At 43.7% G+C, this 15,969-nt stretch overlaps 1 protein-coding gene across 1 annotated transcript; it reads right to left on the bottom strand.

The window, feature by feature from the left end:
• Positions 1 to 1,653: 1,653 nt before the first annotated feature.
• On the bottom strand, positions 1,654 to 5,532 carry LOC105923254 (sulfotransferase 2B1). Its single transcript, XM_021314539.2, has 6 exons — positions 5,397 to 5,532; positions 3,897 to 4,105; positions 3,663 to 3,789; positions 3,296 to 3,390; positions 2,391 to 2,571; positions 1,654 to 2,312 (listed from the first exon to the last, which is right to left on the bottom strand). Exons 1-6 carry the CDS (start codon positions 5,530 to 5,532, stop codon positions 2,197 to 2,199), a joined length of 864 nt encoding a protein of 287 aa, XP_021170214.2. The 3' UTR covers positions 1,654 to 2,196.
• Positions 5,533 to 15,969: the final 10,437 nt, after the last annotated feature.

The raw sequence follows: 15,969 nt of genomic DNA, 5'->3' as shown, positions 1-15,969 counted from the left end.
CACTTGTCTAGTTTTGTTAAGCTACAACAAAAATGTAAATAGCAAACCACACTGCTTCAGCACGTGTCAGCAACTCCAATGGTCTCTCTGTCTCTCTCTGTGTGTACATGTGTACGTGTGTATCTTTTACGTAACGACAGTCCATTGTGGCTTTCTCACAGTGAGAGCATTATTGGACTCTAAAGCCCCGTCTGAATTGCGAACAGAGTGAGATAAACCAATTATATTCTGACAAGAATGAGCAGTTAGGACAAATTTTAAAGGATCCATTGAGGCACGTTGCAGCATGAGGTTGTGGAATGGATAATTGGGAAAGGCAGAACAACATTTTTAAGCTTTTAACTCACTGAAAAGTGCTATTTAAATAAATCTGCCTTGCCTTTAAAAAAGTCTGCAACTTCGAACTTTGTATGTTCCACATGTTATGACTGAAAAATGATGCTGTATCATTTCTTGTGGTCTTCTTCTGTGATCAGCATGTTGTGTCTGATTTTCTTTTTGCAATAAGGAGCAACAACAGTCTTTTTTTCAAGCTGGACATCCGAAATACAATGATTTGTATTCACTCACCATGACTCCAATGTGACTAATTTTCAGCAATCATTCAAATTTGCTGCATTTCAGCCTGCTGAGAGTTTAATTTCTCATAACCTAATAATCCTAATTAGTCTTTCTGGCAAATTTGATGGAATGTGAATCTCAACAAGTGATGACTGTTAGTTGCTGTTCAAATTGGGAGTGCATCAGCAGCAACACACAATTTCCAAAAAGGTAACGGAGCTTGATGTTCTTCAAAATCAATTTCAGTTCCTCACATATATATATGTAGAACATTTTTTCTTCATTATGCTAGCACATGACAAGACAGGACACAGTGTGACAGCACTTCTGTGAGTATACACATGGATTTTATTGTAACAGGATACATCTACAGTTTGTTTCTGTCAGGATTCTGCCCCATTTCCCCATGATCTGTTGTTTCCGCTCTCAGTTCTTCTAATTAGTGGAGCAGCTACGCATGCGCTGTCCCTAATGACCTACATAGTTTCCACTTGTCATCCTGCCTATACCTACCTGCCACCCACAGCCAGACTCTGCCAGACTAAAAGGCACCATGTTAGAAATATCCAGCATTCATCCCTACCTGCCTAGTTCTCCCAACAAGGTTCTTGTTTTCTTGATTTCTCTGTTCTTGCCTTGCCCTAGTCGGATACCTTTTCACTTCAGTGCACCTACCCAGATCAGCTACAAAGTGTCTGTCCAGTCTTTCCTGTATGCCCCAGCCTAAAACCATCTGTGTTTTGCAGGGGCAATATATATATATATATATATATATATATATATATATATATATATATATATATATATATATATATATATATATATATATATATATATACATATATATATATATATATATATATATATATATGATAGATAGATAGATAGATATACTGTATGTATATATAGATAGATAGATAAACCAAACACTGTGTCTGGCTAGAATATTGGGTTCTCTATCACTGCACCACATGCGTCTGATCCCACCTAAGTATCATGAAAATCAGAAAGGTGAAGCTGGGGCAAATCAGAATAAAAGAGGAACTGTTTTTTTTTTATACATCAGACAGTTTATCTAGTCAGAGGAAAACACACAGGCTCCATCCGAATACCCTTAATAGTTTCTAGCTCTTGTTACAGCACCCATTATTTCATGATAATAAATTATAAATAATTTAACCAGGTCCTTAACTCTTCACTCATAAAAAGTTAAATGAAGAAGACATGCTGAACGATTAGATATAAATACAACAGGGTATTGCACAGTTGCCATTCAATGCAAAAGCACAAACACTGTTACTTTTTAAAGATTAAAAATTGAGCAAATGTACACATAACTGAAGACTGAACTTTGTTCAATTGTAAATATTTGGTCATTATCCTCATCTTTAATTTTAATACATTTAATGTTTACTTACTAGACTGATATTTTATTTTTGACTAGATGTTTTTTAAATGTATTGTAGCGTGAGAAGAAGTAGATGAGAACTTTATTCCTCTCGTCACTCCAAACAGAATGAAGAGCATGCAAACCACATACGGGCTCCTTCAAGACGCCCCCTGAAACCCCAAAGCCTTCTGGGTGAGAGGAACCTCACCAACATGTACACCACAGTATAATTGTATTTTTGCTGGTCAGTCCAGGCTCCATGGCAGACAGGAGCTTTCCTCCTTTAACTCTTGGTTCATCACTGAGACAAATCGGACCAGTTGCTCTGAGCTGAAGTGGTTTTTCCAGTCTCCTACAATCCCTGTCAAAAAAAAACAAAACCTTATAAAAGGGGCAAGTAAACACACTACTTTCAGTAAACTGAGATGCAGAAGGTCACCTTTACGAAGGAAAGAAGACTTGTTGGTGTCCATGTACTGGTTTGAAACATGGCTGAAGTTGGACATGTCGTTGTCCTTCATGCTTCGGAAGGAGCACTGCTCCGCTATCTTCTGAATGACCTCATCACTCAGATTACTGCCGAGGAAGTCAGAAATGCGTCTGATAGATGCAGGCAGGTCCTGGATCAAGGTAGATCATACAAAACACAAGACTTTACTAAAGTACGAAATAAATCCAAAATGAGACCAAATTTAAAAGAACCGCATAAAAGAAAGAATCATCCTGCTGATCATGACGCCATTCATTGCAATGTTTTCTTTCTAATCAAGTGTGATAGAAAAATCTTTTTTTTTTGCTGAAATCTCATTACTGGATTGAACTTTTATCGTTCCATAGTCTAATGGCTGTGAATTTAGGGGTATTTTATGTTTTATTATGCTTGTGAACTTTGTGTAGAATAGAACTTTGTTCCCTCCCTGAAGGTTGTCTGCTGGATTTTACCAGAACAGAATAGGCTGATAGATAATCAGCTCTCATGAAAACCTGACCACAAACTAGTTCCCACTGGGGCTTTTACAAATGTAGTGGATTTCTTCCTTCCTTTGTGTAAAAGCACATAACCACAGTGTATGTTTAGAGCAAACTCCCTGGAACAGCAAACTCTGTGAAGGAGTGACACTTTGAGAGACCCATTCTCATCTTGTACAAGATTAATTAATAAACCTGACTGAGTCATCTTCGTCATAGCAATGATTGGATAATATGATTTTTTTTTGCCACAGCAACAAGCAATAACTCTAGGCGATTTGTCCGTCATTTTAATGTTAACGTCCAAGTATTTTATCAATTGTTGCCCTGAAGACTTGAAGTAAAAACACAGGACTACATCGCCAGAATATTTACCCGAACCATTTCTTCATAAGTAATGAACAGGATCCTGTCACCCAGTTCTGCTGATTTCCAGCTCTTCACGTGCTCTGTCCATTTTCCAAACGGCACTGCAGACAACACAGCAAGAGAGAACTGTTGTGACTGTGTCTTCAACACACGCACACACACACACACACACACACACACACACACACACACACACACACACACACACACACACACACACACACACACAGAGCAAAAAGGTCTTTATTTAACAACATCTAGTCTATTTATGGTACATAAAATAATCACATATACCCACTTTTCTTTTCCCGACTGCAAGATCAACTAATATATATATTAAGTTAGGGACAGTCGTCCCGACATGCCCTCTAACCTCTCCCTTCCAGGAATTTTCCCAGAAACTCATCAAAGGTTCCCGGGTCCTCGAGAAAGGCTGCCATCTGGTGGAAGTAATATGACGACACTAAGACATCCTTTGGGTCCCTTGTTACATAGATTACCTACAAACAACCCAGTGTATTCGCTTTTTTTAATTGGATGCTGTTAGGAAATTTCTTTTGTTTTGTTTTTGTTTTTATTGGATGTTTTTTTGACATCACCAAATTACCTTGGCTTTGGAAGCATGGAAGGAAGGAGGCATAAGGCTGTATGGAAGATGTGTTACAAGAGCGCGGGGAGAAGTCAGCCTGTCCACAATCTCTGCAAGTTGTTTGCATTCCAGCCAGGGAACCCGGTCATGGTTTCTAATTGTGAGGACAGGGGTCAGATCTCCTCCGTTCAGCACCAGTGGAAGAATTTCCTGCATCCAGACTGTACCTACAAACAGGGGTAGTGGGTTATTCATCCCGGATGGGCACGGGATTTTCAACTAGTAACCTGAAAACAGGTCCCATATAGGCATCAAAACATTCATTTATTAATAGATTATGCACAGTTTACAGCAGACGTCAGGTGACCTGTCAGCCAATCAGAAGGCTAGCACAAAGAGACAAATCAAAGATGTTAAATGGTAACGTCAGTGGAGGTATGGACCCTCCTGGTCTGCTTTCCTGTGTTTCGTACAATAATTCAGAGTAGTGGAATTCCTCTTAAAATGTTAAAGTAAAAATAAAACTACTGAGCCCCTGTGGGACGCAACGGTGAGCTTTAACAGAAAACAGGAAAACTAACTGGAAAACACAAGGCAGATTTATTTTATTCCGATTTCTTGTTCCTAAACTTGTAACCCCTGCATACAGTAGAGCTGTAAGGGCTTAACAGTGTCAGCAACTTGTTGGAAGACTTTGATACAAGGTAGGGTTGTTTGTGATCTACTAGAAAATACAATTAAGTCCATACTTATTCACACCCCCTGGCAGGTTTTGAGTTGAAATTATTTTCAGTAAACTAAGAACTTACCATTTGAAAAGGAATATGAGAGGCATTTCACAGAGACTAATAGGAAAGAGAAAACTGCTCTCAACGACATGTTGAAAATTATTTATACACTCCTAAATGACAAATCGAAATATTTCTGGTGGCATTACAGCAATCAAAATAACAATGCATGTTTCCACTGGTAGTGTTTTAGGTCAGAGGGCCTCCTTGCATGCTGTCACTAATAATAAAGTTGTTGAAACTAATGGGAGCTACTAACTGATTAAGGTGCAATTTCTCTTAATCTGTCATGAACACATAAAGTTACAGCTCAGCTCATGAAGAATGTCTCCCTCCATAAAAGCTTCAGCATGTACACTCCAATAAAACAGCCACATCCTGCTTGAAATGAATGATATTATTATCACAGAGGTAATCTGCAAAGATCTTTATTTTTTTTATATTTCAAAAATAATTTAATCATGATGAACTTATCTTATCTTATCTTATCTTATCTTATCTTATAAACATTAATCTTGTTTGGACAGCAAACAGTCCATAGCCGATTAAGTTTGTCTGCTCTGATCATCCTACACATAAGGAAAGCATTATAAGTCGAGATTTTTTTGTGAGATACGCCACAGATTTAAACTATTTTAAAACTAGCCATTGTTCAGTCAGAATTACAAACAAGTTAGGTGGGATGGCAAACAATAAAAAAAATTACAAAAAGTAAACCAAAATACCCCACCTGACTTAGGATAGGTCACAGCAAACACATCCGTGTGTTGCACAGGGAAATTCTGGGCATATTCCAAGCTCTCCCAACTGTGTGCCGCAGTGCTCATGAGAAGACCTTGGTACTGAATATACTTCAAAGATGACATGATGGCTGCTCCCAGGAAAGCGACAGCTCAAACAGGATCCCTCCAATATCTGAACTCTTTTCCTTCAACTCCCTTTTATTTGCAACAGTGCCTTGCAGTTTAACCCTTCATAAAACCAGTTCAGTTTGCATAGATTAAAACTAAATGAATGCAGGCAGAGGTTTTGAAAGAATCCTTAAAAAACTGGGGGCTGACTGACTTACTATATGTGTATTCAATACACAGTAGTGATGATATGAGCAGAGGATTTGAATATGGAGGGTTGAAGGGGACAATATTAAATAAAGAAATATATCATGAAATAAATAAATGTTCCATGAAATAATGAAATGCAAAATTAATTAATGAAATGTGCAATGAAATAAATACATGTACCATTAAATGTTCCATTGCATAATTAAATGTACAATTTCTTTAAAACATCATTAAACTATTAAATGTGCCATTGAACACTCATCTTCTTCACTATTCAAACTCAATAATCATAACTAAATCAAACTATTCTAATCTTATCTGCTCCAACTGCAACCTGTCTCACCTCCCTCCGCTCCTTCATTTATTCCTCTCTCTCCTCTGGTATTGTCCCCTCACTTTTCAAAACTGCATCTGTCATATATACAGTGGATCAAAAAAAAGTAAAGAAAAATAAGAAAAAAACAAAAATAGAAATAAGGCAGAGGATGTCTTATGTACATTCACGGTGACTTATATACGTATTGACATATATTCAGGTGGTAATAGCCGCAGAAGTCACTTCTTTCAGGTTATAGCACAGTGTCTCAAATAGAATTGCACAGTAGTTATTGCACATTACTTATTACAGTTATGGTCACAGTTATAGTGCAGCATTGTATAATCTGATAGCAGCAGGGATGAATGACCTGCGGTAGCGCTCCTTTTTACAGACAGGGTGTCTAAGTCTGTCACTAAAGGAGCTGCTCAGCTCCTCTACAGTCTGGTGCAGGGGGTGGAAGGTGTTGTCCATGATGGATGTGAACTTGGACAACACCCTCCTCTCAGCTACTTCCTCCACAGAGTCCAGAGGGCAGCCCAGGACAGAAGTGGCCTTCTCTCACCAGCTTATTCAGCCTCATTCTGTCCCGCTCTGCACTGCCTGGGGCCCAGCAGACGACAGCGTGGAGGAGTGCTGAGGCCACCACAGAGTCATAAAAAGTCTTAAGCAGAGGCCTGCTCACTCCAAAGGACCTCAGCCTCCTCAGGAGGTGGAGGCGGCTCTGGCCCTTCTTATACAGAGCGTCTGTGTTATGAGTCCAGTCCAGCTTATTATTGACATGAACACCCAGGTATTTAAAGCTCTCCACAGTTTCTATGTCCTGCCCCTGGATGTTCACAGGTGAGTGAGGTGGGGGTCTTCTCCTGAAGTCGATCACCATCTCCTTGGTCTTACTGGTGTTTAAGCACAGATGGTTCTTCTCACACCAGTCCACAAAGTCCATGATGACCGACCGGTACTCCAGCTCGTTCCCCTCAGACACACAGCCCACAATGGCCGAGTCGTCAGAGAACTTCTGAAGGTGGCAGCTGTCCGTGTTGTAGGTGAAGTCCGAGGTGTAAAGGGTGAAGAGAAACGGCGACAGAACGGTGCCCTGGGGGGCCCCGGTGCTGCAGAGTGCCACCTCTGACTGACAGCCGTGCAGCCGCACGTACTGAGGGAGGTCAGTGAGGTAGTCCATGGTCCAGTCAGCTAGATGTTTGTCCACTCCAGCGTCCTCCAGCTTCCCCCTCAACAGCACCGGTCTGATGGTGTTGAAAGCGCTGGAGAAGTCAAAGAACATGACTCTCACAGCGCTCCCGGTGGTCTCCAGGTGGGTGAGCGCCCGCTGCAGCAGGTAGATGATGGCATCCTCTACTCCGATGTTGGGCCGGTAGGCAAATTGCAGCAGGTCCAGGGTGGGGCTCACCACGGTGCGCAGGTGAGCAAGGATGAGGCGCTCCGTGGTCTTCATCAGGTGGGAGGTCAGGGTAACTGGTCTGAAATGGGCTGGTTCCCTGGCGTGCAGCGTTTTGGGAACCGGTACCACACAGGAGGTCTTCCACAGGGTGGGCACCACCCCCAGGCTGAGGCTCAGGTTGTAGATGTAGCTGAGGACCTCACAGAGCTCATCTGCACAGGTCCTCAGCAGCCTGGGGGGGGATGCCGTCCGGACCGGGGGCTTTCCTTTGTTTCAGCCTCGTCAGCTGACCTCTCACCTGCATTGGTGTGACTGTGAGGGGGGAAGAAGGCAGGACCGAAGGTGTGGATGGGTCGGGGGTTGGTGAGAATGGCGGCAGGGGGGAAAGTAGGTCTCTGGAGGGCTGGTGGTTGGAGACGTGTGGAGAGTTGAGGGCAGGGAGGGGGCCAGTGTGGGGGGAGTCAAACCGGGTGAAGAATGTGTTTAACTCATCTGCAGACTTGGTGTCTTTTTTTTTTTTTTTTTTTTTCCCAGTGTCCTGTCTAGCAATATGGCAATAGGAATTGATGTCTCAATGCCAGATAGAGCTCGACAGATTTTGCTTTTACAAGTGGAGCAAACAGCTTTCGCCGTAGTGCTCCACTTGATTTATGCTTGTACATAGCTTTATTATGATTCCTGCAAGGAGAATTTCAAATTATATGGACATGACAATGGGAGAGTAAAGGAAGAACAAAAAGTGAAAGAAAAGAAAAAAAAGAGTAGAGGTGAAAGAAAGAGGAGATAAAAGGGAGAGAATGATAAAACCTTCTTTGTCTGCTCCATCACCTGGAAAGAGACACAAAAAGAACAGCACAACCAACAGACATAAAGCAACAGATACACTCGAATAACACCTAGATGCCATTGCTAAATCATATATATTATTATGTAAGCTGACATGTGTAATGTGATATTTGAAAAAAGAAAGTGAAAAAACATAAATAAATAAATTATAAGATTACTGTATATAAGTGAACACTTAATACCTGGGACCCAGCACCTGTGGGAGATGTGAAAGTGCACTAGTTTAGGTTAAGATTATCCAGAAATAGCTTGATAGTGATTGTGGAGAACCGAAGACCCACCTTCCCCGAGCACAGAGGCAGGCGTCAGGGGACCCGTAACCCCGGACTCCCAAAGGGGTCCCTAAAGCAGGTCGCCCAGGAGGGGCCGACACAGGATATCTGCAACCCCCCCCACCCCCCCCCCAAGGAAGGAGCAGAGACGACCCCGAGGAAATCCCCCAGCCACCGCAATGCCGACGCCCTCAAGAGCCGCGGAGACGAGCCCGTGGGCTCCGCCGGCAGCTAGCCCCGCTGAAGTGGTCCCGGCCATGGGCCCTGAGGGCCAGAGGCCCCAGGGGCGCCCCGCCCCCGCGACGAGGGCCCCGGCCGCCCCCCGGGGGGCCAGGCCCCGCGAAGAGGCCGCCGGGAGTGGGCCGGCGCACGCCCGGGAACCCGCCCCAAACCCAAAGCCAACCAATGCGCCAGGGGGCCAAGGCGCCCGCCAACGAAGTGGAGGAGGGCAGGACGTGGGGGGATGGGCTCCGCACCTAGCGGAGACTTGAGATGTTCTTGGGAGAGGGAGCGGACCACACCCATACCTGGAAAAAAAAAAAAAAACTCATTCACCCCATCCCTCCCTTGTGCCCCACTCACCACACACAGAGAAAAAAAAAAAAGACGCTGTACACAAATTCCCACATAACACTCACATCCAACACTGACCAAAGGGGGGGGGGGGGGGGTCACCCCAAATTGACTATACGACTGCTTGTGCCCGACCCCCGGCCCCGGCCCCAGACCAGACGCCCCCCGGACCGGGCCCCCCCAAGAGGGCGGGCCAACACGACCCGCACGAGCCTCCCGGCCAGAGCCCCCCCTCCCCCTAAATACCTAATAAACCCCCTCCCTCCCCCCCCTTACCCTTGCCATCCCTGCCCCCCGCCCCCTGGGGGGAGCAGAGGCATCAGCCCCAGACCTGGCAAGCCGCTGACTGCACACCGCAGCCCCCCGCCAAGACCCCGGACACAGTGGCCCGCACCTCCTCCAGGCCCCAGACTCCTTGCCGCCATCGGAGAACGGGGGTGTGCAGAAGACCCCGACCCTCCCTACGCCTGCTCAAATGTTGTGTTGTTGCATGTTGTTCTCAAGTGCGTTTAAAAACTGGGAGCGCCGAAGGGGATGCACGGCACAGCCCACCCCCCTTCCGGAAGGTAGCTGTTGCCAGCGCACCCCCTCCGTGTGACTGCCCAGAACCCTCAATGTCTAAGTGGGAGAGGAGGTGAAGGGAGCCGTCCGAGGTGAGGCCCACACAACATAAGCCCCCCCCAGACGTCTTCCCCCCCCCCCCCTACCATGGCCTATATGAGTGTGCGATGTGAAAAATGTTTGAAGTGAAAGTGTCTAAGATGCATGATAAAATTGGGGAGAGGGGCGTCACCAGAAAGTGGCAACCTCCAGTAACGCCCCCTCCCTCATGACCTACATGTGTGGCGGCGTGATGGAGCAGGCAGAGGGAGGAGTCCGGGGATGGGGAGCAAATGACTGGGAAGCCAACCCAGGGAGCCAGCTCCCCTACTGACTCCAATAGGCACCGCCGCTCCCCGAAAGCCCCACCCAGAAAAGGGGGCCTCGCCAGCGGCACACCGTAGCCCGGGGGCCAGGGAGAGGCCGCAGGGCCCGCCACCCAACCACCCACCAGGACCAACACCTCAACCCCCCCCAGCCCACCCACCAAGCCTACTTAAACTAAATAAATAATAATAATAATAATAATAATAATAATAATAATAGTAATAATAATAATAAGAGGGGGGGACACTGGCCAGCCATCCCAAACCCCACCCCCCAGGTGAAACCCGCACCGGAAGACGACACGGACCAGGACCGGGACAGGGGGCCGGACACAAGCCCACCAGAACGTCAACCCCCCCCCCCCCAAACCCCCCCCCCCCCCCCCCCCCCCCCACCCGTAGATTTAATCCCTCCCCAACACTAACGTTCAAACAACTCACCATACATTCGACAGTAGACATCCAGGCTGGGTAGGTCCCTACTCCCCCTCCTTTCCCCCTCCCCCCACTGGCAGAGTGCCTATCCAATGAAGGAGAAGAGCATCTGCCCAGAGGTGTTAATGACCATGCCCCCCTACCAGCTCAACAGGCCCCGAGGCCCCCCAGCGCACCAGAGGCCCCGTGCAGGGGCGGACACCCGGGCGCGCGCTGGCCCACACCAAAAGCGGCACACCCCCCGGAACCGGAACCCCCGAGGCCCCGCCGGGGCCCGCGCCCGAGGGCGGCGCGCCCCAGGGACCCCAGACCCCCAGACTCACCCCAGCCCCACCCAGCGGCAGCACAGCTACCAGGTCAGTAACCCACGTCCGTCAACACGCAGACTTGGTGTCTCCGTCTGCAGCCCTGCTGGTCCTCTGCCCAAAGCCGGAGATGTTCTTCAGACCTCTCCACGCATCTCTGACATTTTTCTGCGCCAGCTGCTCCTCCATCTTCTTCCCATAATCCTTCTTTGCTGCCCTGATCCTCCACTGGAGCTCCCGCTGAGCTCTACGCTGCTCCTCTCTGTCCCCTGAGAAGAAAGCCCTCTTCTTCTGGTTCAGGAGGACTTTCAGCTCAGGGGTCACCCAGGGTTTTTTTTTTTTTTTTTAGAAAGCACCGTAGCCGTCGTGTAGGTACAATGCTCTCCACACAGAAGTTCATGTAGCCAGTGATGCATTTAGTCAGGCTGTTGATGTCGTCACCATGAGAGCTTTGGAACCTCTGGATGGAAGTTGCCGGGATCCAATGGGCTCTTATCTTTTAACTAATGTTATGGGGGCTTCATTAAAGGTTTCAGGTAGACATCCTCACTGTAAAGTTCTGTTAGAATAGGGGCCAAAATGTTTATAATATTCTATTGGGAATCCACCAACTCCCAGAGACTTCCCCACTTTCAAGGACTCAATTGCAGACCTAACCTTTGCTTCTGTTATTACCGCATCTATTGCTCCAGCTTGCTGTGACGAGAGTTGAGGTAAATCAATCTGAGCCAAAAGAATTCCTCCAATTTTTGCGTACCTGTTGCTGTGTCTGAAGAGTAAAGGTTTGAGTAGAACCTTTGAAATCTCTGATTAATTTCACGTGAAATTATATCTCCTTATTCATTTCTAATCCCAGGAATAAGATGCCTCTTGTTATTTCAGTTGTCCTGCCAATAATTTACTTACTTTTTCTCTATATCTTAAAAAAATGCCTTTGTTCTAAAAAGTACATATTCTGCCTTCTTATTATATATTTCATTTTAATTGCAGATTTGTCACAAGAAAGAGTCAGAATAATTCATGGCCAAATTAATTTCTTTTGCTTTCAACTTGAACTCCAAAGTTAACATTTTTACTCCTCTTTCTTCTTCTTGCTTGAGTATGCAATACTTTTACCCCTAATAAAAGCTTTTGAAGCATCCCACACTGTACTTAAATACCCAGTTAAACCAGTATTAATATAAAAGAAAAAAGGATTTAATTTCTACGTCCAGCATCTCAACCAATTCTTGGGTTTGAAACAAAGATTGTATTGAGCCTGCTCATAGCTGTCTCTTCCCCAATCATCATGTCCAGCACTACAATCACATGGTCTGTAAGCGCAATGGCCCCAATCTTACAGTTAACACAGGCACCACTCATACAATGGGAAATTAGTAAATAATCACTTCTTGAAGCTGACTTGTGTTTATGAGAAGAAAATGTGTATCCCTTTTCTCTGGGGTTAATAAACCACCATATATCCACCAATCCAAGATCCTTGACTAGCTGATGAATGGCCTACCTATCCTCAGGCATCCAATTTGTATAACTTGATTTATCTAAAATACCATCCTGAACCTGGTTAAAATCTCCTCCTAATATTAGTTTCTCCCCACCAAATGGCCCCACAACACTATTAACTTTGTGGGGAAAAAAAAAAACATATTTAATGTTAGGAGCATATGTTATATAAATTGATTCTGCTTCCATTAATATTTGCTTCAATGCAAATGAGCGTCCCTTCCTCATCCTTATGTTGGTTTATTTTCTCAAGCTTCAGCTTTTTATGTACCATGATTACAACCCCTCATTTCTGACTATTAAAACAGCTGTGGAAAACATAGCCTACCCACATACTTTTGAGTTTAAACACTTCTTTGTCCGTCATATGCACTTCCTGGAGATATGCAGTATCAAGCTTTTGAGAGTTTAGACAGCTCAGGCATTTCTTTCTTTTCACAGGATCAGAGGGAACTTTAAATAAACTGAACATTTAAGTAAACAACTGGAACTGAAGGAGAGAGTGTGCTGGGTTCAGCTGTGAGCATAATAATCTGTTTCCCCTGCATCAGAAGCACACATGCTTTACTCCTCTTTTATTCTACTCTCAAACTTTTTCAACTCAATTCGATTTTATTTATATAGTGCCAATTCATGAAATATATCATGTTAAGGCACTTTTCAAGTCAAAATTCAATCAGATTATACAAACCAACATCTTCATCCCTAAAAGAGTCACTGCTGGTCTGCAGATGAGTGTAAACTGCAGAATCCTGGCCCGATCAGCAGTGCTCGGTCATCCTTTTGGCCAGTGACTGCTTTGTTTCCCTGATGTATAAAGGGGTCACAGAGTTCCTGGCTCTTAGCAAACACAACATTGTTCTGTTTGTGCTGAGGGACCGGATCTTTGGGGTGAACCAGTCTTTGCTTTAATGTGTTTTGGGGTTTTAAAGCCACTGGGGTGTCATGTTTAGAAAATAAATGTCTCGGTTTCTCTGAAATTCAGAGAAAGATGACTACTGGTCTGGGTCTGGGGTTCTCTTTTCACAAATGGCTGGCTGGGGTCCTATTTGGCTTTCTTGTCTGCTTTGAGGAAAACGCAGTTGGGATGACCACATCCTGTGATTTCTCCTTCAGACTCAGACTCAGACTCAGACTCAGACTTACTTTAATGATCCCAGGGGGGAATTACTTTTGTTACATGCTCCAGAATACACACATTGTTATATATATATATATATATATATATATATATATATATATATATATATATATATATATATATATATAAAACATATATATTGTCTCCACCTGTATATATATTGTCTCCACCTGTAGATGTTGAAAGAGAAGGAGAAGGACTGGCGTTAGGGCTATCTAAGACATCTACAGGAGGTTTAGGAGATTTGTGGGAGTCGAGCGGATCAATAAATTGAATTTAAACAAAACGAAACATGTAAAAATGCAGTGTTATATGCGACTTGGGTGCTCTTGCACCTACGAAAAAGCAAGGCACACCAGTGCTACCAGAGCATAACGTTAGTTTATAGATCCTTGACAGTTCAATCTCTTTTAGATAAAACCTGCTCTTCATTGCAGGTTATTGAACTTATTCTAGTTGTAGCTTTAGAAATGTTGGACAATATAACTTTACATCAGAAATCCCCAAGAATATACTTAGCTTATTTCCTATTATAAAAAATTAAGTCTTTCTGTATGTTTGTTAATGCATGAAAGCAGTCTAGTCAAGGATTTACTCAGCTTATTCCTTTGTTAATGTGATGTTTTTCTTTTCCTATGTCTGTAATGTTTTTCTGTTCATGTACTTGTCACTGAAAAGTGCTGCAATAAACTTGCCTTGCCTTGCATAGGGGTCAGCACAAACTCTTATCCTGGGGGTAAATGCTTTTTCTTATTGAAATTCTCCACAAAGAGTCAGCCCAGCTTTGGAAAGAGCTAGCATTTCGTTTTAGAGAAAGGATCAGTGATGGGAGCGCTGACACACTTCCCAGGGTCTGGAAATGAGAAAGGAACAGAGGCCAGCAGAACTAGCACAGCCAGCAGGGAACAGACTGCCGTTGCTCAGGAGCCGGCATGGTGTTTAGGAAGAATGTGTAATAAATACCCACAGGCTCCAAGGACACTGAATAGTGATGTTTTGTGTTTTAGGCTTCCTGAACAGTCCTCGGTCATGTTATGTAATCCTCTTTAGTTAGCTAAATCTGATGAAAAAAACTTATGCTTTCTCAGGATTTTAACCCTTGAGTTGTTGAAGTTAGCATCACCACATCCCAGACAGAACATGTGACTACACAGGAGGCCTTTTTAATGGACTTTGTTTTAATGTCAGTCTTTGTTAGCTTTCATTCTCATTTGTATTCATGTAAATATGTAACATTGCAGTGTTTTTTCACACAGATTACCCCTACTACAACCAAGAACAGAATAACTGCTTCAATCATCCCTCAATGAGGAAAGTAGAAAGAGAGTAGCTGCAGGAAAGTGACAGGCAACAAATATCATCCGAGTTATCTGGTGTCTTTTCTTCTTATTCCTGGAGCTCTGTCAGGTCGCGAGTCCTCAGCATTCCCAGCCTCGTCAGCATCCTCAGCACCACTGTCATTACCTCTGCCATTTTCAAGTATTGCTTAATGAGACATTCATAAATTAGCTCCTAACGTCATACTCGCATGACATAAATATAACCAAACTGTAGGATCTTGATGTCATGTAGAGCAGCTCAGTGTTACAAAACTGCAAAGACAGATCATGTAATTGACGTCACTGAACACATGGGGAGGGGGTCCACTTGATGTGAATGCCTAAGAGGAATATCTGGAGAGAATGTGACCTATATGGTCACAAAACCCTGTTCCCTACACAAGTGCAAGCAACTCAGGAACCCTGAAGAGCAGACACTGCACAAGGTTAAAAGGAGCAGCTAATGATTTATTGCAATAAAAACATAAATGCCTTAAAATGGCTTCAACCCCAGCCTTGTTAAAATAAGCATACTAAAAGATGCGCCTATGAGGCCCCGAGAAAGGAAACCTCTTGCAGTTTGCTGGAAGGCTCATGAAATCTCTGCTCATCATCATGAATACTGATATCAGCCAAAACAAAACTACATTTTAGTTATATTATAGAATAATATTATATATTAATATAGGAATGTGTACGTGTTCCTGTCATATCTGTAACATGGTTGAAACAAAAATCAAAGGCTAAAATGTTTTAAACAGTAGTTGTGGAGACCTCTGTCCTACAATTCAGAACACTAATATAACCCTTAGTTTGGAAAAAAAAACAAAGGTCACTGAATATTTACTCTTCTATTTGCCATCTTAAAAAGAAATCTTAGCTCAACTTTAATAAACATCAGTTTCTCCAAACTGACAGCAAAGCTATTTGCTGTCTGGCTGGAGATGAGACACAGATTACTTGAGTAGAAAAAGAAAGTACCAGAAACAATTAAAAGTGGATTTATGTGTCCATTATTAATGGTAAATGAAGCGAGGTGGATATTAATTGATATTATAACTCCAGTTTGATTGTAATACTTTACAGAAAGATTTAGAAAATAGTGTTTTATTTCTGTAATCCTTTACAGATTCATTTTGGGCATATTTTAAGGAACTATCACATTTTTTTTTATTAAAACATACCGCCTCAACACAAACTGGAG

This window comes from Fundulus heteroclitus, chromosome 3 (assembly GCF_011125445.2).
Source record: "Fundulus heteroclitus isolate FHET01 chromosome 3, MU-UCD_Fhet_4.1, whole genome shotgun sequence".
NCBI lineage: Eukaryota > Metazoa > Chordata > Actinopteri > Cyprinodontiformes > Fundulidae > Fundulus > Fundulus heteroclitus.
Note: the sequence above shows the minus strand (reverse complement) of the source record. Positions and strands in the feature narration are given on the sequence as shown.

Coding starts and splice junctions, on each gene's coding strand:
- LOC105923254 (XM_021314539.2), bottom strand. CDS start 5,532: ATGTCATCTTTGAAGTATATTCAGTACCAAGGTCTTCTCATGAGCACT. Junction 3,790..3,896: donor TCCATGCTTCCAAAGCCAAG/GTAATTTGGTGA, acceptor GGTTGTTTGTAG/GTAATCTATGTAACAAGGGA. Junction 3,391..3,662: donor AAAATTCCTGGAAGGGAGAG/GTTAGAGGGCAT, acceptor TGTTGTCTGCAG/TGCCGTTTGGAAAATGGACA.